Source organism: Orycteropus afer, unplaced genomic scaffold, assembly GCF_000298275.1.
Source record: "Orycteropus afer afer isolate SDZICR_OR568_19922 unplaced genomic scaffold, OryAfe1.0 scaffold00456, whole genome shotgun sequence".
Classification (NCBI taxonomy): Eukaryota; Metazoa; Chordata; class Mammalia; order Tubulidentata; family Orycteropodidae; genus Orycteropus; species Orycteropus afer.
The window spans coordinates 1,287,981-1,315,931 of NW_006922043.1; the positions used below are offsets into that span (position 1 = coordinate 1,287,981).

General features: G+C 48.5%; 1 protein-coding gene and 1 non-coding gene across 2 annotated transcripts; one reads left to right on the forward strand and one right to left on the reverse strand.

The window, feature by feature from the left end:
- Positions 1 to 1,018: 1,018 nt before the first annotated feature.
- Positions 1,019 to 1,144, forward strand: LOC122151435. Its single transcript, XR_006164150.1, has one exon. It is a non-coding gene; the product is annotated as a U6atac minor spliceosomal RNA (small nuclear RNA).
- Positions 1,145 to 5,767: 4,623 nt separating this feature from the next.
- Positions 5,768 to 27,372, reverse strand: WDR5 (WD repeat domain 5). The gene is made up of 13 exons (XM_007954296.1): positions 27,292 to 27,372; positions 25,573 to 25,681; positions 25,123 to 25,196; positions 24,704 to 24,793; positions 24,396 to 24,485; positions 24,074 to 24,157; positions 18,071 to 18,126; positions 13,919 to 13,965; positions 11,267 to 11,342; positions 8,982 to 9,015; positions 8,543 to 8,617; positions 8,178 to 8,265; positions 5,768 to 5,868 (listed from the first exon to the last, which is right to left on the reverse strand). The coding sequence occupies exons 1-13, from the start codon at positions 27,370 to 27,372 to the stop codon at positions 5,768 to 5,770; spliced, it is 1,005 nt and encodes a 334-aa protein (XP_007952487.1).
- Between the last annotated feature and the right edge of the window lie 579 nt (positions 27,373 to 27,951).

The window sequence follows — 27,951 nt, forward strand, 5'->3', positions numbered from 1 at the left end:
CGGGGGTGGGCGGTGGGGAGAGGGACAGTAGTATTCCTGTAGACACTTCTTACAATCTAGCAGGAAGGGGTGACAAAAGAGAAGACTGAAAATAACTAGGGAACGCAGCTGCGGCCCGCGAAGTGGGCTCCACGACCGTTCTGGATCTGCCGCTTAAACAAAACAAACAAAACCACGCCCGGCTCCCAAGGACGTGGGGCTACTCGGGCTTCGGTTCGTGCGGATAAGGAAAAAATTAAGCAGAATTCCCCGGGCGTCAGTCCTGCCAGTCACCTAAACCGCGCAGGCGATCACATCGGAAGTATTAAAATTTAAATTTAAATGTAAAGCCGGGAAGACGAACGCAGCGGAAATATTCGTCGAAACCCAACGTAGGGTATCGAACCCAGGTTACGAACCCAGCTCGGGCGAACATCCGAAGAAAACGCAACATGCGCTGATCTGGCCCGGGGCCGGATCGAAGCATGCGCAGATCGGGCTCGACCGGGAGCGGAGCCTGCGCGGATGTCGCCCCCTGGCGTCTGCCAGACACCCTGCACGGTTCACGACCCCCCAGCACCCACAGTTCCAAGCGCAGGGCCGCGTCCGCCGGAAGTCCGGAAAGCGGATCTCCGGCTGGTCGGTTTCTGATTCGTTACAAACAACTTCCATTTCCGCAGACAATTCGTGTCTCTCCCGGACCGCCCGTAAGGAGTGTCAATGTAGGTAGTGCGCATGGTCTCTGTTTTAGTTCCGGGGGAAATCTGTTTCCGAATGCCGCTGGGACCGCTGGTGTTCCCCTCGGCCTCTGATTGGTTTGTATTATGAATATATTAAAAGCAGGAAGAAAAAAAATAGATTTTTCTTGTTTTTACTTGTTTAAATTAGTGCAGACGATTTGATGTACTGTTCTTAGTTACCGACTGGATGCTAGAGTTTCCACAGGTGTGTCTGTGTGACGGACTGACGAAAAGTCACCGTAAGGGAAAGGTGGCGCTATCCTGGGGTCATAAATAGTATGTGGACTATATTATAGGTTGTGTTGTATGAAAGGAGAGAAGGTTAGCACTCCCCTTGACAAGGATGGAAGAGGCCCTTGGGCCTTACAACACGCATACGGTTAAGGCATTGCCACCTACTTTGTGGCATCTAACCATGGTTTTTTTTTTTTTCTTGTCCGTTTTTTTAATCGCGGTCTCAAAAAGCAGTGCTGTGGCCATCGAGAAATGAGCGGGGAGGGAAGCAGCGAACCTTGCCTCCACTGGCCTGTAGCCAACTGTCCGCAAATACGGAAGCAGGGATAGCAATGTGTCGTGTTGGAGCCTTAACTCCAGGGGACTGGGCTGGGCTGTGAAGATAAACTGAGGCTGGTGAGCTCATCAGCCCCATATCGTCATGAGGCCAGCGCGGTCGCTGGGAGAGTGCACCCAGGCGTGAGTGCGCCCGAGCCCAGAGCCCCCTGATGCTCAGACGGACTGCGTGGATGCCGGTGCTGGCACCTCATGTGGAATCTCGGGACAGCTCCTTTTCTGAGCTGCGGGCCCTCCCTGCCTCTTTGCCATCCCCATGCTTATGCGTGGAAGGCCTTACCTGCCCCATCTGGCCTCCTCCTGCACTCCACCCTCCTGATGGAGTGGGACAAACTGCAAGACCTTGAACAGGGTACAGTGCTGGCTGCCCAGTCCTGCAGCCCTCCAGGCCTTCTCTGCCCTTTGCTGTCTTTGAGCTAGTTTACAACTTTGTGAATTGTGAAAACACTTGTCACAGAAGTGCAAAACTTGTGTCCAGTGGGATGCCATCATTACTGCCCTGTGCATTTTTACGTCTTTGCATCTGTCTGCAAATTCCTCTTAAGCTTCCCTGTTTGCTTAAGTGTGGACCCTGAATTCTTTGAGCTGGTTGTCACATCTCACAGGGTGTTGCATCCAATCAATTCCTCAGCAAACATCCATTCTATACTTGTAGGAAAGGCACTTTGCCTTCTTTTTAAAAGGACTCTTGTATTGTGTTTCTGCCTGTTTGTTCTATCTTGTCCCTGTCCTGACAGGCTGCTTTTGAGAGCTTAGTGCCTCCTCTCAGGGGCCTGGGGCTCAGAGTGGACCTGCCATCCTTCCTCTGGACAGCAGTGCCTGCTTTGCCTCCCTCCTGAATTGTTTTTCTCTGTGGCATCTCAGCTGAATGAGCCCTTCCTGTTCCTCAGAACCCACCCTGATCATTAAGGCTACCCTGTGAGGGACTATGACCCCATAAGTGGCCAGACCACACCACACCCATCACCCTTATCCCTGTGGGCTGCTTTTCCCACTGACTAAAGCAGAACATGCAGAATGCAACAGCCATTCTTGTAGACAGACATCCCCAAAGGGGTGAAACCAGGAGGGGGCAAAAGGTGCCTTCTGTAAGTGCTTTCTTGGGACTTCTGTGAGGGCATAAGAGCTTTTAAATATGCTTTTAAAATATGGGCTCACTTGAGCACTTGGCAAGAGGCTTACCAGATTAAATCAAACCCACCTGATTGACAATGCCACAGTTTAGAAATGCACAGCAGCACCTGTGAGTGTGAGGACTGGAGCTCAGCCTGACATGCCTCCAGTTCACAGGGGACATGGGACAAAGGCAGGGGAAGAGGTTGAAAAACCACAATCAGCAGAATCTGGAGCAGGCTATGTCTACAGGACAAATGGCTTCCAACTGATAAATGGTGAGGGAAAATAGGGAGAACCTAGAGCCAATCCCCTCAAGACCAAATTGCTTTCTGCTTTGAATTTTTTGTTGAAACCATGTGTTTTCAGTAGTAGAAGACATTTTGAATGAAATGGAAAAAAAGTTGAGGTAATAGGATTTTGGTATTAGTGGGACACCTTGGGGGCATATGGTGGTGGAGTTGGTGGGAGGAGGTCTATTTCTTCAGTCACACCATTAGGTAGCTCCCATCCCCACCCCCACACCTCCCATCAGATGGCAGCACATACTAAGAGCAGGATAGCAGCATCCTACTAAACCCCAAAGGTAGAAAATGTAGCTGGGCAGTGTATGTACCAGTCACAAGAGTTAAAGCAGACTTGAGATTAGTTAGCCAAATACATGGTGGACCTATTTGTCTCCCAAACTAGCCAGCTACGTGTGTAGCTACATACACATCTTTGTGCATGTGTATCCATGCACATGCACACACAGGTACATATATGAAGATACTAATAAGACAATTGGAAAATACTTGACCATTGACTGGATATTTGATGAAAAGTGATTGTTCTAGTATGAAAACAGCATGTGGTTATGCTTCTGGAGAATGATCTTTGAGAACAACTAGAATATTCTCTGGTCTTGTGATCATTGTTTGAGATCTATACTAAACCCTTCAAGAGGGTAGATGGAACAGATGTGAACATCTGGGAAGCTGAGCGATTGGGTCACAGGGCAGCACCATGGCATACCCTCTTTTATGGATATCTGAATTTTTCTATAACGAAAAGTTGACTTTTCCTCATGAATACAAGGTGATGTTTGAGCCACACTGCAAGATCTTCCCCCAGATGTTAACACAGTAGGATTTACTATCTTCGCCTGCTCGTTTTACTTTGTCAGCCATCTAGAACCTTCATAAGAATCACACAACATTCATAAAGAAAGAGCTATTTTAAAAAACAGTAACTTTAAGTTGGAGCACCCGGTGGGCTCATAAGGCAAAGGGGAGCTGTGCCAGGCCCCACCCCAGGAACTAGCTGATGCTGAAGAAAGTCACAGGATAAAGTTACAAGACATGAAAATCTTTATTTTCAAAAAGAATGCATTTTTACATAAATCTACAACAGAGAATTCAAAACATAGAAAAAATAAACTCTATCCAGGCACCGGTGCTCAGCCCAGCGAGCTCCTTGCTCCCCAAGGGCTCCGACACCAGGACAGTGGGGACTGAAGGAGCCTCAACAGCTTGTGGTAAGCCCAGGAGGAAAGCAGCTGAAACCCAGAGACAGGAATCTCAGCGTCTTCTAGCAAACAGGCTGCAAACACGGGGATCCTAGACCCCAAGTTTTCAAAACAAAAACCCATTTTACTGCACCGTTTCTAAGAGATCATCCATTTGCACTCTACTGCAGGGTGCAGGGGGGGAATTGTTAGAAGCTTATATCCACACGCCTTCTAAACCCCTGCATGACAGCCACCATCAGACCACGAAGTCTGCTGAGGAGCCAGTCACCCCAGCACCAGACAGGCCCCAATTTGCTAGTAACTTGCTATCCACTGGACCCCAAAACCTTAGGCCCTTAGGGCTTTATCTGATTATACAGCACTGTCTACAGCCCCACCCTATGGGCCCCAGGCCAGAGGTCCCTGGGTAACTGCACCATGGTCATTGGCAAACCTAGAGGTCAGCAGGGAGTCCCCAAGCCACACCCATCAACCCAGCAGCTCTGCTGATCTGATGGTCAGCAGACCCAGTCAGGTGAGCAGCCCTCTGCCACCCTTCTCCTGCCCAGTCACACTGGATGGCAACCCTGACCTGCAAAATCTTTTGTGGAACCCTAGGGGGCTGAGCCCCAACCTCAACTCACTCCATGTAAGTTTTCCTAACACTCAAACCCTGCCCTGTACTCACAGCACCTCCACCTTGCAAAGACCTAACCACCAAGACCACAGCCAAGCACTGACATGGCTCTGGGAGCCAGGGCTGTGAGGGTGGCCCTAGGCATACATACTGTCTGCAGCCCTGGCTCAAGTCCTGGCCACACACCCCCACCCACACATCCCACTGCACACAAGCTGGAATCCTCCATAAATTACAAGTCTTGGCCGAGACGAGCATCTTCATCCCATCAACAGGAATATTTCAGAAGGTGCAACCCCCAGTCACATCCTGTGTGGGACTGCCAGTCCACCCTGAGACTGCCCACACCACTGGACTCCAGGGGTCTATTCTGCTAGGATCTGGACCAAGTCAGGGCAGAGGGTGCACCTTCATGGGGCTTGTGTCTTTTGGGGGGAAAATCCTCTTAGCTTCCTGCCAATTGTGAGACTTTGTCTCCAACTGGAGACAAGCTTCTGTGGGCGCTTGGCCAACACAGCACACACAAGGCCATCTCCTGCCACAGCGTGTGGTGCAGCAAGCTGCATGAGCACCAGGGAGACACAGGGACAGTGGGGTGTAAACACTATGAGCAACATGGACCGCCAACTTCCAGAACACAAAACCTTTTTTACACGAAAATAACTTTACAATGTTCTGTTTTCCAGAAAGACATCAAAATACATTGAGAACCACTACAAGCAAGAATCAATGAACAGTGAAGAGCAAGGGGTCCGTGTAGTCACAGCGTCTACTGGACAGACAGTGGGCTGGCTCTGTGGAGGGTCAGGGGGGCAGGGATGAGGGAAATGGGGCAGGGAGCCACCAAGCCCACAGTGGTGCCTGTCACAGCATTTGCACTTGGTAGGAAGTTATCAAAAAGGTACAGAACATTGACTGGAAAAAACAACTTGAGAAACTGAACTTCACCCTTTTGTAATAAAAAATTAAAAACTCTTGTTGACTCTGTTGAAACACAGTGTGACTAGGAACTCTTCGCCAGACAGTGTTAGAAGACTTGGCAAGAAGTGTTACCGGCAGCTTTGAGAACTTTCCGGTGGTGTGCACATATCTCCTCAGCCAAGCAATCCTCAGTGAGGAGGCTCGGACCTGGCCCCTTCCCAGACCCCAACGCCAAGCCCAGGAGCCACTTCTGGAAATCCCCGTTTCTTGCCAATCCGGGTCAACTTCTTGATAGTCTCTCACGTGTATCAAAAGGGTTTAGCAGTCACTCTTCCACAGTTTAATCGTTTTGTCATTTTCTAACGCAGCTGACGCAATGATGTTTTCTGTTGGGTGACATGCTGTTGAGATCACAACATCTGGAAATAAAGAGACAGTCAGGAATAGTCCCTCCTCCACGGTATAGCTCCACCTCTCCCTACTGGGTGGCCCAAAGGGACAAGGCCTTGCCCTGACCGACTCTCCTAGCCTTTCATCACATGTCTGACATCAGATTACCCAATAAGCAAGGAAAGCATAGGCTTACTAGTGCTTACTCATTAATCTGTAGTGAACAGTTTCACAAGTTTTTCACCTGTAAAAAACATGAAACTGATTACTACAGATTAGTAAATAAGCACAAAAGTCCATGCTTACCTTGTTATAGATCCAATTTTATCTCCCAAAAAATGTGTGTCATCTTGGCTAGACCATGATTCTCAGTAGTATGTAATTATCCTCCACTTTGTGATCTGATGTAATGATCCTATGTGTTGGTAATCCTATCCTCTATGTTAATGAGGCAGAATTAGAGGCAGTTATGTTAATGAGGAAGGATACAATCTACAAGAGTAAGTTGTATCCTGAGTCAATCTATTTTGAGATATAAAAATAGACTAACAATCGAACAGAAAAGGAAGAACCTACTACCACCAAGAAAGAAGAATCGGGCATGAAGTACATCCTTTGGACCTGTTGTCACTACACTGAGAACCTCCTAGACCCAGGGGAAGATTAATAACAATATACATGGAAATCTCCAAGGAACATCTGGACCACAGATACTGAAAGAAGATAAGGACCTTCCCCCAGAGCTGACAGAGAAAGAAAGCTGTCCGTCCCCTACAGCTGGAGCCTGGAATTTGGACTTTTAGCCTCCTCCACTGCAAAAGAATAAATTTCTGTTTATAAAAGCCATCCAGTTGTAGTATTTCTGTTACAGAAGCACTAGGTTACTAACTAGGTCACTAAGTGGAGCTTTGGTAGCATACTGCCTAAGGCACTTGACTGCTTACCAGAAGGCTAGCGGTTCAAACCCACCAGCCACTCCTCAGAAGGAAGGTTGAGCAATCCACTTCCGTAGTGATACTGCCTCAGAAACCCAAGGAGGGGTCACTATGAGTCGGGTCCGACTCACCAGCACGTAACAACAACAGGTCACTAAGACATCTTGCTTATTGGGCAATTTCCCCTTGGTCTGACAGATGAAGCCATAGAGGACAGTGGGTCAGCCTGATAGCAGACAGCTTACTTGAGCAGCCAGGTCAGCCGTATTCTGGTGGGAAGCAGCTCCAGAGCTCAGCATGCCGGCACCTTTTCACAAGGTGAGGAGCAATAGCACCTGCTTCCGGCCCCCCAACATGCACTGCAGAGGAGCCCCAGATGTCTCGCCCAGCACTGAGCTGTAGAAGTGGCAAGCGTGGGGTGGGAGTGGTCCTGTCCATAAGCACGCCTATGGGTCACCCCTGGTTTCACTGAAGTTTCTAGTTCTTTGTCAGTGATCCACCCTCCTCCACAGATCCCAGGATGTCCACCCCCACCAGCCCCCAGCAAACTCTGGGGGCTGCCTCTGGCCCCATGAGGACAACTCCGCCTTCGTGTGAGGCCTCCAAGTAAGCAAGCAAGTGTATATCCAGGGTAAGCTCATGTGACATGGCTACAGCTCCACCTGTCCCTTGCATGCCTACCAAGCCCTTGGGGACAGGGAACAGGGTGGGGCAGGTGTGGCTTCCAGCAGTGGGAAGCAGTGTGGGGGGACAGACAAGGGAAATATGGACAAAGTGAGTGCAAACCCCAGGAGCCACATTCCCGGTGGGTAGGGAGTTGCCTTTTACTTTTTCAGGAGAGTCTTAACACTTTCTAGGACTTTCATCAAATTCTCAAAGGGGACTGAAACCACTGCTGTCTACTAAGAAGCAGGACAATAGGGCAGTGGGCATGGGGGGCATGGGGCAGAGCAGACGCAGAAGACAAGGGAGACAAGGGAATCCTGGCTGTTCAGGAACCTCCCAAGGTACAACTTGGCAGGAGCACCAGCTGGACCTCCAGAACCAGGCAGCAGATCCCCCCACTACTCCAGGACAAGGGGACTGGGCAGAGGAGGCAGAACAAGAGGCTGCACCCACATCAGGGATCCCAGAGCCACAGAGCACCGGGTGCCAGGTAGATGGGAATAAAAGGGTCTTAAGGGTGGGTACTGTGGGACTGCATTCAGCTTTATGACATTAGACATAATGACATTATGACTTTGCTGTAGCCTCCAAAGTGGAGTCCTGTTCTCTCCAGCACTGGAGCATGGAGGAAAGGGGTGGAGGCAGGGGCACCCAATGGAAGCACTTGTCCATTCTGTTTTTTCCAGAACTGCTGCCTATGTAAATGGAATGAGCCTACGTAGCATGCTGCTACTCACCTGTGTGGCCTTGTAACTTCTGTACAATCTCTTTTGTCTGAAGGTTCCAGATGTAAACCAGGTTATCTTCAGAACCAGACACGATCCACTGGTTAACAAGGAGAAAAGAGGAGATGAGGCACTGGCCCGCTCAGGGCACTTTGTATGGCAAAGACACAATCAGTTTACAACCTTCCTCCCCCATGCACACCTCCTTCAGGAAGCTGCTTTGCTTGGTATAGTGTGCACACTATGCCCAGAAAACACAGGTTTGTTTCATGTGCAAGGAGAAGCATCTCTCAGAAGGTAAGCTCACCTGCAACAGAGGGGTGACCTCAGGAGGGAACACAGGGGAAGCTGAGAAACTTCTTAGGGAGGAAACTTACCTTTCCACCAGTGACAGAGAAGTTTGCAAATATGCAGTACTTCTCATTCTTGTGGCCCGTGTACGTCTTCAGGCACTGCAAGGCAAGGTGGCAACTCTGTTCAGAGACACGATCCCCTGGCCTTGGGTAATTACCCAGGTACTAAGCACAGAATTTTAGTGCTAATGAAACTCAGTTCTAAAAAGTGCTCTAAATGTTCACGAGTACAAACACACATGCTTCAGAGCTTCATCCTGTAGACTAACCAAGCTGCAAAAAGCCACATTCTTTAAGACATTTGCACCAAACCAGCTCCAGGAAGGTTGCTCCCACCTCTCTAAGGGCTCTTGCTACTTAGCCCCTGGCCCAGCCCTGCTGTCAGCAAAAGCCCCGACCCAGGCCCTACACCAATAGACAGGAGCCACTGTGGCTGCAGCTGCATCCTCTCCCCAGCACTCACCTTCCCTTTGCTGTAGTCCCAGAGTTTCAGCGTGCTGGAGGACAGAGAGAGAGAGAGAGAGTCACCTACACATTTCCAAGAGTCTCTCTAGAGGTGCCTTTTCTGTCCCTGAGCCCAAACTCCAATGCTGCCCAGCACAGCCTACAGGCTTCAGGAGGAGAGCCATGGGACATCGACCCCCAAAGGGGAGCACACAGCAGACATCACGAACACCAAGTTCACAAAGTCCAGGAAATTGATAGAGCTTAAGAGCAAAGGGGAACAAAGATAAACCCTTTTACATGTACAATACTGCACTGGTAGTGATAACAAACATCAGTCTATGGGTAGACAGGCTGAATGATCAGGCACATCTGGGCAAAAGGGGACAGACCCATGACCATATATAAGGTTAGCACACGATATTTCTACTTATGCATTTGTATGTGCTGTAAGAATACCCAAATATATGATAGAGCTAACAATGCAAAGTTATAATTTATTGGCCACAGCCACCCACCCTGAGAGAACAAGTAGTTGGACCCGTGGGCTTGGGACCATGGTCTCAAGGGACATCAAGCTCAGTTGGCATAACATACTACACAAAACCACTGATCTATAGCCTACTTTGGTGAGTAATGCCTGGGGTCTTAAAAGCTTTCAAGCGGCCACCTAGACGCACCAATGGGTTTCTCCTCATCCAGGACAAGAAGGAATGAAGAAAACCAAAGATGCTTGGAAACAATTAGCCCAAGAGACTAGTAGACCATGTGATGATCCTCAGCCTATATGACCATGAGACCACAAAAACTAGATGGTGCCTAGCTATCTAGTGGTCAACCACTGAGAAAGGGATTAGTACAGGAGATTCTGGATAGAGTGGAAGAACAATGTGCAACAAAACTCAAAAATCATAAAAAAGACCAGGCTTACTGATCTGATAGAACCTGGTGAGACCCCGAGACTATGGTCTCTAGTTATCTTTCAAGTCTGGAACTGAACTCACTCCTGTGGCTTCCAGCCAAACAATAAACAGGCAAATAGAGTGAACATTTACATCAGGTAGACATACTCCTTGGAGCGATCAATCATGGGACAATAGAAGGGCAGTGTCTGCACAGGGAGATAGTTCAGGGGGCAGAAATGCACAGGCAAGAAGGACGTGGGGCAAAGGTAACTGGGGAGGAAGTAGGAAGAGAGCTGTCACATTGTGGGGAATTGTAGTCAATGTCATGAGACAAAATGTATATGAACATTTTGTGTATGGAAAATTAATTTGCTCTGTAAACTTGCACCCAAATCACAATAAAAATTAAAAAAAAAAAAAAAAGCAAACAGGAAAATGCCAAGTATTTGTGGTTCAAAGCAGGGTTTCATACTGATTCAAAACAGTTCCTTAACTACCACTGTACACATCCTGGCATAACAATGCTCTCTAACACTCTTGCCAGTCCTTCCTCCTGGAAGACTCAGGAGGCTGAGGCTGGAAAATGGATTACTGGTAGGCCTCTGGAGAGCAACACATTCAAAGCAGTACAGTCAGCTGTCATCTCTAAGTTTGTTTCCTACTTGGGTTAGAATACCACCAGCAACAGATTTGGTTGCTATGTAGTGCATGAGTGGCCCCCGTTTACCACAGCAGTTACTGAACTGTTTGAACCAGTTCAAAGCCCTGGTTCAAAGATAGCCTTTATAAAGAAACTGCTGGGTGTTGTTTCCCTACATCAGAGGAGGCTGACCTCATCCCCACTACAAAGGGATACGAGGAGCTCCAGGCCCATCCAGAATGGCTTTCACTGCCAATATTCACGCTCATGTTCAGGGCAGCTCACTCCCACACTGGCACTGACCAGGCCAGCTCTAGGCAGCTGCAGGCTGGCTGCTGGGCAAAGGCAGCTGGGTCTGTGTGCAAGGAAGAAGGATTTAAATGACTGCCCAGAGGGACTTAAGTTTAAATGGTTGTGAACTGCTCCTTCACAATGCTGTATAAGATCAAGGTGCTCAGAGGTCAGAACCAGAAGGGACTCCAGAAGTCTCATCCAGTCCAGTCCTCAGTCAGGAAGGCTAGAGCCCAGGGGTAGGGCCTGGCCAGGCTACCAGTCCCTCAGCGAGATGCTGGACTCAAAATATGGCTCCAGCAGAGCCAGCAGCCTATCACTGACCTTACAGAAGCCCAACAGAGGTACTTGGGCCACATGCTCCACTGAAAGCAGCCCCAGAAGAAACTTCCTCTGGCAGGAGTTGGGTGTCCCCAGGTGAGGTGACCCACCCCCTCGCCCACCCCACACATGAAGAAAAGCACTCACTTGTCCAGCGTCGCAGCGAGGATATACTTGCCATTCGGAGAGAACTTCACAAAGGACACCGGGGGGTTGTCATCATCTGAACAGACACACAAAGGCAGGGCTGACAATTGAGGTGGGCCAGAGAAGCCAAGCTCACCACCCACCAGAGCCTCACACAGGTGCCCCTTCCTTCACCTGACACACGCCCCATAGTGAGAGCTGAGCTGGCCTTGCAGGGGCCTGATGGGTAGGGCATCCCATAACCTTCCCAGAGCTGATGCTTTAGGGACCAAGGGTCTGAGGCAAATTAAAGCACCACCAGGCTGTGCTGGCACCTCAGCAACACCTCAGCTCACCAGGTGCCTGACGACCAGCTACCTCACAGAAATTAAGTGCTGCAAGTACAGCTGTTCCCACTAAGGACAAGACAACATGAATCGATAATCTCAAGTGTTCTTGTTATGCAGTTATCACAGCAAGAGTAGTTAAAATTCCCTGTGGAACCAACCTTCATACCATCCTCACACTTTTGCTTCAGGTATTCTGGGTCTAAAGCTTAACCCCAGGTGATTCTGGGAATGCAGGTGAGTGCGGCCATGACAGTGAAGTGACCTAGTCACCCTCTCATACCCAGGTGAGAAGAATCAGTGCTCCAGAACCACCAGGAGCATCAGAATCCCAGCCCTCCACTCACCCTGTGCTCCTCACAATGGGCGGAGCGATGGCCTGCCAGGGTGAGGGGTCATGACCCCCCGCCTGGGTGAGGAGGGCACTCAGCGGAGCATACACCTGGTGTGGGGAACTGAGGGAGATGTGTGTGGAACCAGGCCATCCCTCCAGCCCAGAGAGCCTCTTAGAGGGTCTGCATGCCATATCCCAAGCACAGAGAGGGAGCAGCACGCATATTACCACGACTGGGAGGCCTGGCCTCGCTGCCTGGCTCCAGGGGCCTCTGCTCCCTCGGGCTGGTGGCCCCCACTGTAAAAGCATGTTAGAAGTGAGCTCACACGGTCCCTCTGGCCAGAGCTGGCACTACGAGGGCAGACGGGAAGCAGTATCGTGTTTCTACTTCAAATCAGCAAAGTATTGCTGGGACTGCATCAGCTGACTCATCTCAGTGGAGTTCAAGAGGTTCTAGCACACTCACTAGACCTGAAGGACAACCACTAACCACACGACTCTCGCCTTCCAGGCACTGACTCCTCATGGGGCTCATAGCACCCTCAGCACACCCCATCAGAACCCACTCACCCCAGGCTGGGAGACATAACAAGCAAGCAAGTGAGGACATATGGCACAAGAACACAAGTCTAACTAAAGCCCAGCCCAGCACCTGCTGCTGTGTGGCCTTCAGCAGCCATTTAACCTCTCTGTGCCTCAGTTTCCTCCCTGTAAGATGAGGACAGCCCCCACCTGCCCACCAAGGGGCTGTGAGGGTCACAGGATTAATGGAACGGTCACAGGTTTAACAGAACAGTGTTGAGCATGGTGCCCCAACCCCCGGCAAACGGGAGCACTGGCAGACTTCTCAGCACAAATGAGGATCCAGCCTCCCCAGGCAGCGGTCACGGTACAGCACTGGACAGATGATGCCGTCACCCCAGCTGACTGCTGTCACAGGAAGGGTGAGCACCACAATAGCCTGCCACCTGCTACACCTGTGGGGAAGGGAACAAAAGGCACAAGGCCCAAACCCTCCCCAAGGCAGGTGAGCAATATATAGCCTAACAGGCCACAGCCCCCCTACTACATGTTCTTCACCTGAACTCCTGTTCACCCTCCACGCCAATACACCACACAGCCTTCCAGGGCTCCCTCCCCACCACCCAGTGAGGGCTCCCAGGCCTGTAGGGCTAAGGTCCTTGCCCACCCCACCCCCAGGCAGGCCCTGACTGTCTCTCTCCACCTTCCATTCCACACTCGCCTGCAAGGCCTTCCCCCTCACTCCCCAGCATCTTTCCTCTTCTCTCTCAGGCATTTTTCATGCTGCAGGGCACAACATCCACCTCTGGGGCACCCAGCACCCGCCTGGAGGGCAGGGCCCTGTACTGCCTCCTGAGAAGGGACCTGCAGAGCAGGGCTCAGTCATGTCTGCGAGCCTGGCAGCAGAGTCCCCAAAGTTAAGGGAGGGAGGGTGAGGATCTGCCCAAAGCAGGCAGAGGGTCCCAGGGCCTCATCTCAGAGCAAGGGGCAGGCTATAATACTTGACAGCAGAGGGGAGACAAAGGCACTCACCCTCAAAGAGGCCAGAGAAGAAATCAGAGCAGACAGAATTCAGAAGGGGCCAATAGAGGTGGTCAGGTGAAAAAGAAGGTTCCTCACAAAGGGGACAGACTAGGACAGAGGATTATCTCACAAAAGATTTACCTATGAAAAATCACTGAAAAATAATAAACTTTTGGACGTCGAGTCTAACTCTCAGTGACACTATAGGACAGAGCAGAACTGCCCTATATGATCTCCAAGGGTGTCACATCTTTACAAAAGCAGACTGTCATTATCTTTCTTCCGCAGAGCTGCTGGTGGATTCAAACCACTAATCTTTTGGTTAGCAGCCAAGCACTTTAACCACTGCACCACCAGGGCTCCTTCCCTGAATGCAGCTGACACACGAAGAAGGAGACCCTCCAGAGACAAGAAACATGGGCCCTGGAGCAGACCCAGGCCACTCACCAATCAGCGTCTTCAAGCATTGGCCCGAGGCCGTGTCCCAGATTCGACTGAAACGAAAATCAAACCATTTGTAAAAAAAAATCCAGCGACCTCAGCATCTGCGTGAGTTCTACATTATTAATCAAACCCAAGGCTAAGGACTAACAGACTCTTCCCAACTTGCTTTATTTTTAATTTGACACTTCACTTATTCAACAACTGCCCCCTCGTGTTCCCAACAGAGATGAGGCACTCCGTGCACACACATAAGCACTGCACACGAAGTACACTCACATATATGTACATGTTTGTGTGGCCCTTCTAAAACCAGCTAACATTTCAGTCCCCACTGGTGAAAAAAGCAGCCAAGGCAGAGGGCACTGAGCGAGCCTCTCCCCATGCACTTAGGCCCAGAGGGGAGGGCTCAGATGTTGTGAAAACATAGCATCCTGTGCCAATTTTCAGACATCATCCAGTTCCACAGCAGCGAGCGGATCCAGAGAGCAGCACGCTGCGTGGTGGGCACCTAGACGTACCCACCGGCTTCCCTGTGGGTTTGGCTAACACTATTCTGGGAACGAGACCACTGTACATCAGTACTGACATTTCTACAGACCAGTTCAGTCATATGGAGAGGGGTCAGAGGGCACAGAAATTCTAAATCCAACTCCCACCACCCGCTTCGTGCATCCCCAACCCACGGTCAGCATCCCCTCTCATCTGCCTACTTAATGGAGTAGACACCTTCTCGGCAAGCTTTACCTTTAACTGCCACCTGCATGCACACGGGCTACGGAAGAACTGGGCCCATAAGTATAAAGCACCACACCAATGGTTTGTCACTCAGAAACATATACACACATCACCCACAAAGATACCCCATTCTCCCCCCATGAAAGGTACCAGGTGCCCTTCCATCCATCAATACATCATGCTGGGGTCCCCCTGAATGTATCACTATTAATCAGACTGGAAGTTTCCTGATGTTTATTACACTGCTACTATAATCCTGTAATTGGTCAATAAACCTACTTGGTCTCAGAATATCATTTTTTGATGCACTGCTGGATCTAGTCTGCTGGTATGTTACTAAGAACACTGACACCAAGATTCCCAAGCCACAGTGTCCTCTTGGGGTTTCTTTCTGGGACTCACAGTCAGATTTGGGTAACAAGGTAGTACACAATTCACAGAACGAACTGGGGAGGGTCCCTCCTTTTCTGTGGGCTCCAATCACTTATACAGCCTTAGAAGTTCCTGCTAATTTATTAGATTCAGGTATAAAACCACAGGACAACACTATTTTTACACCTTCAACCATTTTTCCAGAAGCCCCAGTGGCACAGGGGCTAAGCATTTGGCTGCTAATCAAAAAGTCTTCGGTTTGACCTTTCGACCACTCTGCAGACGAAAACACCTGGTCACCTGCTCCTGTAAAGATTACAGCCTGGATGGCTATGGGAAGTTCTATCACATGGGGTCGCTGAGTCAGAATCAATGGGACAGCACCCACCACCACCACCACCACCACTTTTCCAGTCTCTGATAGTGGCTGGTCCACTCAAGTTCCCACTTCTCAGGTGGGTTTCAAAAATGGGAAACCCATTCTCTAGCGGTCTAGTGTGTGGTTAGGGGAGGGGCTTTAGTCCTTCCCTGAACCTGTGGTTCCATCGCACCCTTTTTTCTCATTTCTAATCTTGTTTTTGCTTTTTCCTTAATCAAGCTTACAAATTTTTAATGACTTCATTGGACTTATCAAAGAATACACCTGATTTTAATGATCCTATTTTTCATTCAGCTTTTAACTTATTCCTTCCTCCTACTTTTTAAAGTATGCTTAGTTTTTCTTTCTCTAATTTCTTTAGGAAATGTTTAGAGCCAAGTCCACAGCTATTCTGAGATAGTTCTATGCTTAGGAAGGCGGACATCTTGTCTGATCTGCAGCAAACGCTCTCCACACAGCTGACAGCTTATCTTACCACCCTCATGCAAAGTCCCAACCTTTCTTCTGTCAAAGGCCAAAAGCAATATATAAAAAAAAAAAATCACTCAAAATGTTTTCAAGTTCTTCTTAGGTTTCCAGTTCTTATTTTTTATTTGGGGGGGGCTGCTATGTTGTTTGATGCATAAAAGTTTGATTCTCAGGTCTTCTTCATAAATGTTTTTTAAGAGCTTGTTTTACATTCAACGTTACGTGTACGTTTAGTTTTACTCTCCATTTACCATGTCCAACCCTAACCCAGTCTCCTCCCTCTATAGCCAGTCACCCTCCCCCTGTGCCCCTCATGTTTATGCAATCCTGTTTGTCCTGCATTTTGTCAATTTGAATGTTGGTCCTCTGGTGCCCTGCTGTCTTGCCCATTAAATAATGTCACTCTTAGTCCTGTTTGGTTTTCCTGGGTGGCACAAATGGTTAAGTTCTTGATAAACTATCAAGGAACCATCACGACTGAAGTGAATCCACCTAGAGACAGGCCAGGTCATATGCTTCAGAACAGTCACAGCCTTGGGAGCCCTCTGGAGCACAGTTCTACTCTGCACACCGTGGTGGCTGTCAGAGTAGAGTAAACTCGACAGCAGCTGGGGCTCGTCTGGGTTCCTAACTGGAGGGGCCCAGGAAGATTTTAGAACTACCACCCGTTCCCGTGAAGAGCTTCAGTGGGCTTTACTTGACTCCAGAAGTCCTGCATGGTGCAAATGGTTGAGCACTCAACTAGCAGCCAAAAGGTCACCAGTTCAAATCCACCCAGAGGCACTTCAGAAGGCAGGCCTGGTGATCTGCTTCTTAAAAGTCACAGCCTTGAAAACCCTATGGATCATGTGTATTCTACACATGTGGGGGGGGTCACCATCTGTCGATGGCAAAGGACAACTCTGCAGTTTAGTGTTGTGTCTTCAAGCTCCACTGAATCATTCGAATTTCTTTTCACTTTTTAACTGCTTAATATCATTTACCCATCTTTTTTTTTAAGCTTTACTCATCGTTTTATTCCAGGCATGTTTCTTGAAAACAACTCAGAGGCTTTTTTTTTTTTCATAATCAAATCTGACAGCCTTTGAATTGGTAATCATCCAATTCATCATTTATTGTAATACCTAACACATTGAATTACATCTCTTCTACACATATTGTTTTTTAAAAAAAAAACACCTCACTGCCATGGAGTCGGATCCGACCCCTCCTTAGGTTTCTGAGGCGGTATCACTACAGAAGTAGATTGCCCAACCTTCCTTCTAAGGAGTGGCTGGTGGGTTTGAACTGCCAGCCTTCTGGTTAGTAGTTAAATGCCTTCACTCATTTCCCTTTTTTTTTCCATTTTTCTGAATGTGGACACGTTTCTAGTCTGCTTTTTTCCTTGAGAAGTTTGACCAGGGTGGCAGCCAGTGCACCAGCTCCTCTCTACTGTTGTTGTTGTTATGTGCTGTCATGTCAGACCCAACTCATAGCGACTACTCCTTGGGTTTCCGAGGCAGTATCACTACTAAGTAGATTGCTCCATCTTCCTTCCCCACTAGAAGTAGATTGCCCTATCTTCCTTCCAAGGAGTGGCTGGTGGGTTTGAACCGCCAGCTTTCTGGTTAGCAGTCAAATGTCTTAGGCACTACACTACCAGACCTACTAAACATACTTAAAAAAACAAAAACCAAACTCACTGCCGTTGAGTCGGATCCGACTCACAGCGACCCCTCCTTGGGTTTCCGAGGTGGTACTTCACTACGGAAGTAGATTACCCAATCTTCTTTCCGAGGAGTGGCTGATGGATTTGAACCACCAGCCTTCTGGTTAGCAGGCAAATGCCTTAGGCACTATGCAGGCTACATGCCATTCCCTCCTCACTTTCCCTATCTTGGGGTCTTTGCTGATCCACTGTACACAAGTTCTCACTAGGACAGCTCGACCAGCCATGAAACTGCAAAGGCACTTCAGCATCTACACGGGGCTTAGCCTGCCCCACCCTCCCAGTTCCAGTCACCTGGCCCTGCTGTCCATCTGTACTGCATTATCAGAACCTCAAACTGCATCACATGTCTACACACCTGTTCCAACCCATGGACTGTATGCTATTTGAGGGTGAGGACGTGTCTCTATTTCTCTGTCTCCAAGGCAGCACCTCACTTGAGGTGGTCTTTCATACACACGTGCTCACCAAGTGACAGGAAAGCCATACCTACCACAGGCCATCGTAGCTACTGGAAACTATCAAGGACCCATCACGATTGAAGTGAACCTAAGAACAAGAATGGGAAGAAAAAAAGAAATTTATTTGAAAGCATCAATACTGATCCTCCCTGTGACTTGGTGAGCAGCCAATAAACGGACACATGCAGCGACAGAGCCACCCTCTGCTCCTGGTTCCCATGATCCCCACAGATACCACGGATACACGAACAAATTGGACAAGGTGATCTTCCTACCTGCTGTTTCCTAAGGGACAACTGAGCATAAGGACCACTCTTCAATCACTCTACTATGAAATATACCATTCACAAAAGCAAGCAAGCCAGCTGAGCTCCACTGGGCTCTCCAGTCTGCCTGGCCATTAGTCACAGGTGTGACAGCAGAGACGAGGTCAACGTGGCTTGTCATGAGTTGGTATTAAAAAAGAGATGACATCTCTTTAATAAATGGTACTGACAAAATATCCATTTGCAGAAAAACGATACAGCAGCCATATCACACACCATATACAGAAACAAACTCAAGATGGATCAAAGACCTGAACATAAAACTTAAAACCATAAAAACCATCAAAGAAAAAATATGGACAAGTTTAGGGCCCTAATTCATGGTATAAACACACTATTGAACACAACCAAAATTGCACAAACACCAGGAGACAAAATAGATGAATGGGTCCTCCCAAAAATGATATACATATGCACATCAAGATTTCATCAAAAGAGTAAAAAGAGAACCCAAAGACTAAGAAAAAAATTCTGGCGACACATTAAAGAACTAATCTCTAAAGTTTACAGAAAACTTCAACACCTTAACAATAAAAAGATAATACAATTTAAAAAAATGGGCAGGGGACACGAGCAGACATTGAGGCAGCTAACAAACACATGAAGAAATGCAATCATTAACCATTAGAGAAATGCAAATCAAAACAACAAGATATCATATCAACCCAGTACTAATAGCAAAGTTCAAAGAAAACAGAAAGCAACAAATGCTGGTGAGGGTATGGAGACTGGAACCCACATACACTGCTGGTGGTACTGTACAGTGGTATAGCCACTGTGGAAAATAGTATGGCACTTCCTTAAAAAGCTAGAAATAGAAATACCGTATGATCTAGCAATCCCACTACTTGGTATATATCCTAAAGAAATAAGAGCCATGACACAGAGATATGTGCATACCCATAGCAGCATTATACACAACAGCAAAAAATGTAAACTACCTAAGTGTCCATCAACAGAGGAATGGATCAACTGTGATACATACACACAATGCAATACTAGGCAGTGTTAAACAACTATGGATCTGCAAAACATCCCATAACTTGGATATGAACCTAGAGAACATCATGCTGAGTGAAATTAGTCAATCACAAAGCGACAGATATCGTATAAGACCACTACCGCAAAAAGAAAAGGGTTTCACACAAAAAGACATACAATCTTTGATGGTTACCAGGGTGGGTGGGGACAGGAGGGCAAACCACTAACTACAGAGTGGACACATGTTAATTTGCATGAAGAGGAAGGCCCCCCAAAAAAACCACCAATTATGAGCTCATTTAAGACAAAAATTGAGAGATGCTTCCATTTTACAAAACTATGGGCTTCACAACAGCTTTGGGATCAGCCTAAAGGAAAAAAAGAAAACAGAAAGCACCATTCTTCGCTACTGAGCACAAGGAAGGAAGCCCAGTGCCTTCTTGCTCATCTCGTCTCACTTGTTCAAAGCCACCAAGTGCCCATCCCAGGTAGGTTTCTAAGGGGGAACAGAGTGGGAGGCAGGACACTCCACCCCTCATCTCTCAGAAGAGGGAAAATTTCCAACTTGTTGCAGACACCAAGCAGCTTACCTGTAATATTTCCAAACCCTCTCCCTGACCCCCTAGCACCATCCCCTACCGATACAGGGCCAGAGACACTTCCTCAGAGAACTGCAACCTGACAAGAGTTTCACGCTTGTGACCTGATTTATTTATTCTTTTCCCTTTTGATTTTTTTTCTAATGGAATCTTAGTGGGAATAAAAAGAACACCATGTCAAGGGTTGGAGTATATATATTTCTGTCAGTGTGAATCCTGGGCATGGTACCCAACATAAGCCTTTTTACAAACAGGTGACACCTTTCTGAAATGCTCCATCTTGCTCCATGCTCTGTGATATTTCCTACGTAACATCAAGCCCCACAGTGAAAGCCCAGTTGAATTACTCAGGAGGGCATGAGGCCACGTTTGCCTCTACAGTCTGGAGCTGAGGAGTCCTCAGCCCTCGGGATGTGGAGGACTAGATGTGGCTCTGCTGTGGATGGCTGTTCTGTTAAGCTGTACCAATGGCCTCTCTACTCACCAGATGCCAAAAGCAGTCCCCTGACCCCCCAGTGTGACTACAGGCACTGTCAAACCCACATAAACCTGAAGGGCCTTTAAGATTGTTAGGCTCTGACCCACATTTCTGGTATAGCAGTCTGGGTGGCACCCAGGATGTATTTTCAACAGGTCCCTAGGTGATGCCAAGGCTGCCAGTTGAGACCACATGTCTAGGTGTCCCAGATCACCACATGCCACGTGTGGAGAATGCCCATTTGGATATCCCAAGGCACCACACCATGTGTGGAATCAATTTAATGGATTTTACTTCAGCCAATATATTTAACATCTATCATTACATAAAATAAAACTCAAAATTATTAAAAAAAAACAGGCTTACTGGTCTGACAGAGCCTGGTGAAACCACCAAGATTGTGGCTTCTAATTACCCTTCAGGCCTGGAATTGAACTCACTCTTGTGGCTTTCAGTCAAACGACAGGTATTTAGGGTGAATATTTATACCAAGTAGATATACTCCTTAAGGAGCTCTGGTAGTACAGTGCCTGAGGCATCTGACTACTAACCAGAAGGCTGGTGGTTCAAACCCACCAGCTACTCTGTGAAAGGAAGATGGGGCAATATAAATCCATAAAAATTTACCACCTTGGAAACCCAACGGGAGTCAGTGAGTCGGAATCAACTCGATAGCAGTGGGTTTGATTTAGATACACTCCTTATAACAATCAATCATGGGAAAACAGGGCAGTATTTGCACAGGGAGATAGCTCAGGGGGCAGGAATACATAGGCAAGGATACAGGGAAGAGGTATTTACAGCGAAGAAGTGGGAAGAGAGCTGTTACATCGTGGGGACTGAAGTCAATGTCATGAAACAAAATGTGTGGAACTGCTATATGGAAAATGAATTTGCTGTGTAAACTTTCACCCAAATCACAGTCAAAATTAAAAAAAAAAAAACCAACTATCATTACAGCGTGTAGTAAATATCAAACCCACCTGTACGCTGCCCCCACTCTTTCTGCAGCTCTCAGACTGGGAAACCACTGAGCATAAGGCACTCAAAGCAGATCTCAGCTCGGAGCTGCCATGTCAAGTGTTCTGTTGTCATGTGTGGCCAGTGGTCCCCAGGCTGGACAGCAAGTGGGTCCCTAATGACCCTCTCAGCAGACACTCCAGAAGCTCTGTAAACAGTCAACCTCCACCACCAGCTATGCTGGTAGGAGGCAAATGCCACACCAGCCTCTCAAGTGCAATCATAGATCCGTTCACTCTCCTCTCAAAGGACTTTTCTTTCTAACTCACAGCAATCGATCTAGCCACGTTCATCCCTTTGAGTTTGTAAAACAGATTTGTCAAGGCTGCTACGCTAGATGGTAGCTGTCATAAGTCCCAAAAACGTCCATGTCCAACCTCACGATTTAACCTCCTAACCACGTCTACAAAGCACTACTGGCAACTATGGCACAGCTCATCTACACACCAACACCACCAACTGTGGCACAGCTTCTCCAGACAGCCAGGGAGGCTCAGCCATGCGAGAGGCACAGCAGCCATGTATCAAGAAGACAACGGTGAAGGAAGTGTCACCGAGAAATAAGTCATGGGGGAGACCAGGCCCCAACAAAGCAGAACAGGCAAGGAGAGCTCTCTGAGGAAGTGACAGAGCCCCAGGGAGGAAAGAAGCGAGACAGGGTCAGCCTGACAGACAGAGCAGCAATTACCTGAGGAGAGAAGAGCTGGCTGAACATAGAGAAAACACTGACCAATCAGCTGAGCAAGGGAGCCTGGTGCAGAAGTATACAGAGCAGAGTGACAAAAAAATGCAGGGGAGCCCAGGCAGGAGCCAGCAGCAGCCTGCACTACTAAGGGGAGGCAGGCACAGAGAGGGGAGCGTGTTGAGCAACATCTTCCCACCAGTTTGTCTAGCTCTAAAATCTATTCATCAAAAAACTATGTGTGTGTGCTCTAAGCAGCACTTCTGCTTCTTAGTGTTTCTCCTGCAGGAACTAGCCACAGAGTCTAGATGCTCAGTCCAGGGTGCTCCCGGCATGACTGTGCAGATGCAAACACTACACACACACATCCACCAATGGTGGTCAATCACCACAAACAAGCCAGACTGTGGACCCATCACAGCAGTCAAAGGGCAGCACGTGGAGCTGCAGGCACTGGTACAGAAAGATGGCCAAGAAACCAGGAAAAGCTGTAGGATAAAAGCTGTGGCCCAGTCACTGCTGCTATTGTCTTGTGCCCTCAAGTCCACTGACTCATGGTACCCCCATATGCTACAAAGCAGAACTGCTCCATAAGGTTTTCTTGGCTGAAATCTTAATGGGTGATCATCAAGGCTTTCTTCTGCAGTACCAACGAGTGGACTTGAACCACCAACCTTTAGGTTAGCAGACAAGTGTTACCATTTGTGCCACCCAGGACCCTTATGATATAGTACCATAGTTACTTAAAGAAAGAAAAGGAGTGAGGTAAGTTGACCAGTATGTGTTTAAAAACAACAAAACCCCTAAGGGAAGATTGTGCTAGTAGCAGTTAACCTGCGGTGTTGCCCTTCCCCCCTTTAATGAGCACACATTACTTTTGTAAGAAACTTTAAAAGCCCTGCCTATTCAGAGGGAGCTCTAGAAGCACAGTGGTTAAGGCTCAGCTGCTAACCAAGATTGGTGGCTCAATCCCACCAGCTGCTCCATGAGAAAAAGACGTAGGAGTCTGCTTCTGTAAAGATGATAGCCTTAGAAACCATAGGGGGCAGTTCTACTCTGTCCTCTAAGGTCAACACAAGTCCGATTCAACTCAACGGCATTGGATTGTTGTGGTTTTTTTTTTTTTTTTTTTAAGTTCAGAGAGTCCCCTTGCAGTTGGTCCTGACCTCTGTGACATGCATCACTCCTCTTTCTTTCAGACTCAAATCTCTGGTTACTTCCTGCAGGTTCACAGTTCTACTCTGGCTGACCCCACAGGCACTCAGGAGGCAGGACTGACTTCACAGGGCTCTGCGGGAGCACCCCCTCCAAAGACCAGGAATAAAGGCACCTAGACCGGGGGGGTGGGGGTTCACAACCCAGGACTCCCCAAGACCCCACTCCCACCAAGACACCACACAAGGTCTCAGCTGGGAAAAACACAGGCCTGAGATACATCCACCTGCTTGACTTTAGAAAGTGGCAAGGATACCCACTGGGGGACAAGGAGCAAACCCACTTCCTCAGCTTCCCTCTCCATCACAGAAGTAAGCAGACTCTGTGAAGAATAGACCCTTGTGGTCATTTTTCCCAATGGAGCAGTTTGTGATCCATGTGGTTGGTGTCCCCAACACCCTTGGAACTCTGTGCCCCCTTAACCCCTGCACCTACCACCCAACCAACCCTTCTAGTGCCCCTCACAATTTGTGTTTCCACACACATGGCTCGCTCTTTCACAGCAGCTTTCAGTCTCCAGGGGATGCCTTCCCCCGAAAGTCCACCTACAGCCTGCACCCCAGTGCACAGAAGGCCCTCCGTGCTCACTGCAGGCACTACAAGATTGCTCACCACCCATCCTTCCACTGGGCCAGAACAGAGCTCTCTCTTGGTGTCCTCAATGGCCCACACAGTCACATATGCATGCCCTCAGCTGGACACGAGCCACATCCCCAGCAAGAAGAGGGACTTACAGCTGAGACCGGGTCCGAGTGAGCAGGCAAAGTCTTGAGGCACTTCCCTGTTTTCACATCCCATATCCTCACGCTCTCGTCAAACTGAAGACAAAAAAAAGAGCAGGTTGAAATGATTTTAAAGGGAGGCAAGGAGATGAGAGATTCCTGGCTCCCAAGACCTGCCACATGCCACAGTCCCATGTCCCCAGGAACAAAAATAGTCTGAAGCCCACCACCCATCGCCACGTTGTCAACTGATGTGTGATGGACGATCATTCACACCCTGAAGAAGAGCACAGGTCCTCTACCCTCCCACAGACAAGAAATGAAGTGTGCTTACAGATCCTGAGACGATGAGGTTGGACTGGGGATTGAAGTTGCAGCAAAAGACATAGTTGCTGTGGCCCTTCAGGGTTTTCAGACACTTCCCCTAAAACAGCATTGTCAGACTAAGTCATTCCCCAAGGGTTGCTTCCCAGATCCATCAGGCTAAATCAACCCAAGACTCCCACCAACCTGCACCCTCAGACAACAAGCGAGAGCTTCCAGGAAACTGCTGTCCCCAAATTTAATTACCTCCCGCCCACTGTGCCCCCTTCCCCAACCACCATATGCCCACTGGACAGGGAAACACAAGGTGCTATTTACCGAGCTCACATCCCAGATCTTCAAGGTTTTATCATCAGAGGCAGAGACAAGGAGATTGGAGTCTGAGGACCAGGCCACATCTGAAATCCCCTGGGGAGAAAGCTGGGGTTAGCAGTTTGATGTGACGAAATGCGACAAAGGTCAGAATCCCACACATCCATCTAAGGATACATAGGTACCCCACTCTCAGGAAAATTCTCTGGCAAACATCAAACACCCACCACAAGGGACACCATGGGGTCCTAATCCAGCAAAAACACCTTGTGGGGTCAAAGTACTTGTAGGAAAAAAACAAGAGGCAAAGCACTACAAAAAAGCCCATCTTAACCTCACAAGGCCCTGCCAAGCCCCCGACCTCTGGAGCTCCCTGTTCCACAGCCACCTTCCTACTACCCTGCTCTAACTGGGAAGACACCTACCAGTTTGTGACCAGATATGGTTTTCTCAAATTTTCCATCATAAGCGCCCCAAATTTTAATGAGTTTATCAGCAGCTGAAAGGAGGGAATGAAAAGGAGCTGAGGTGCAGGGCAGTCACACACCATCCAGGAACCCAGCTGGTAGACTGGAGTCTGGATTCCTGCCCCAATGACAAACACAAATTGCCCAGAGCCCAGCAGCATAGGGCACTGCTACATCGGGAAGGCTGAGGAGTTTGACTGGGCCCCATCTACGGTTCCGCCCTCCCCCTCCCGTACCACTTCAGGAGCAGCAGCCAGCAGTGGCGCCTTCAGTTACAGTGAGGGACACGCAGCTCCCTGCAAGCGACTAGCATCAGGGTTAAGAAGGAAACCCACCCAAGTGTCCCCTGACTCTGGTCAAAAGCTCAGCCCACTCCTCCCAGCAGCTGGCAGGAGCAGGGGTACTCACAGGAACTGGCCAGCCACTCTCCATTTGGGCTGAACTTCACAGAGGACACAGCTTTGGTGTGGCCAGCCAAGGTGAACTTGAGAGCATAGTTTGGTTTAACAGGTGTAGGCTGTTGGAGAGATGGTGCAACATCTAAGTTTGCAAAATGCAACCACCACTGTCCACTCAAGTGCTTACCAGCTTGGATGTAATTTCCAAAGCTTCAGTTTAAACACAGACCCATCTCCAAATCCGTATTCCACAGGCCCCTGGAAATTGCTACCTGGATGTCACCTCTCAACTTGAACATGTCTAATTCTGGGCTCACTGCTGTTGCTGGGTGCCATCAAGTCGATTCCAAATCAGTGACTCTGTAGGACAGTGCTTACCAGCTTGGATGTAATTTCCAAAGCTTCAGTTTAAACACAGACCCATCTCCAAATCCGTATTCCACAGGCCCCTGGAAATTGCTACCTGGATGTCACCTCTCAACTTGAACATGTCTAATTCTGGGCTCACTGCTGTTGCTGGGTGCCATCAAGTCGATTCCAAATCAGTGACTCTGTAGGACAGAGTAGAACTGCTCCATAGGATTTCCAAGGAGCTCTGGTAGCATAGTGGCTAAAGCACTTGACTGCTAACCAGAAGGCTGGCGGTTCAAACCCACCAGCCACTCCTCGGAAGGAAGGTTGGGCAATCCTACTTTCGTAGTGATACTGCCTCGGAAACCCAAGGAGGGGTCGCTATGAGTCGGGGCCGACTCGACGGCACACAACAACAACAACAACAACATAGGATTTCCAAGGCTGTAATCTTTACGGAAACAAACTGCCTCATCTTTCTCCTGTGGCCACTGATGGGTTCCCATTGGTAACCTTTTGGTTAGCTAGCTGAATGCTTAACCACTGAGCAACCAGGGCTCTTTTCTGAGCTAATTCAAACCCAAAACCAAACCATTGCCAATGAATCAATTCTAACACTTAGGAACCCTATAGGACAGAGAAGAATTGCCCATAGGGTTTCCAAGCCTATAATCATTATGGAAATAGACTGCCACATTAGTCAGAGCAGCTGGTGAGTTCAAACCACTGATCTTTCCATTAGCAGCCAAGCACTTCAGCACTGTGCCACTAACCTCTGTACACAAACCTGTTTCTCCTGAATTCCTCATCTGTCTTCTGATGATCCATCATCTGAGCCAGAAAGGTCTAAGGCCACCTCAAGGCACAGCCTCAGCCCACATCCTATTACTCACATCACTGGGACATTGCTCTATCACAGGAATTCTACCAGCTCTGGCCTGGCTTTGGCATCTCTTCCTATCCTGTCCCAAGTCCAGCCTCCCCACAGCAAATATGAACTCTTGCTACCCATGTGAAAGACCTGCTTGCTTCCTGTTATCTACAGGAGGGGCCCACAAGCCTGGCTGGGCATCAGGATTATCGGGCCAGGGTAGAGGGAACTAATTGTAAAGAGACGTCTCCTGGGCCCCATTCTCAGTCTTACATTCAAGATCAACAAGAGTCCATACGTTACTGATCAACCTCCCTCTCCAGGTGACATGTTTGGAAACCCTTGACATGACATATGATAAGTATCCGTTAGCCATGTACTCAACGAGTAAAACTGGTAGCTCTGTTAGCAGAGTAGGGAGGACAAATTTAAGGGTTTAAAATAATATTCCAAGACTTTTTAAGCCTATTTTCCCATGGAAGTCCCCAAGAAGTACGCTGCACATACCTTGCTCTGAGTGGCCGATGATGAAGGAGTTGGCTGTGCCCTGGCAGTCTCAGTCTCCGGCTTCTTCTCCTCAGTCGCCATGGTTCTACAACTCACCAGGCAAGGACACAGGAGGGCAGAGCTCCAGGCAGAAGGGTCACAACGGACAGACGCGTCTGCTTACTGAAACCTATCGTAGGGGGACCCAGGCCAACAAACAAAGCAGTTTAAAAACAACAGAAAAACAATCAAAAAGAAAAATGCCTGCCTGCCATACTGAGCCTGTTTCAAGCTGGGGAACCTAACTAGTAAGCTAAATCCATGCTAACGCTTTTCAGATGCTATGCCAAGACAGCCCTGCGCTCACCCTTTTGGAATCAAAGACCCCATACTTCCAGGGGCTTCCTATTTTGTCACCCAGACAGTCACCAGAAATGCAGCTTGGTCCACATAAAACATGATTTTCTTTAAAGAGCCCTTGATAAACAAAAAAAAGACCCAAGGTTACTGAACAAAAACCTACCATGCCAAAGGACAGGTGATTCAGCATCAGGGTGTCGAAGTGTGGGAGCTCATCCAAAACCTAAAACGCATCCCAAGTGATGCAGTGACATTAGCAGCCACATGGGGACACATGAGCAGGCACCCAGGGGTCCCACAGCTCTGCAGGCTCAATGCACA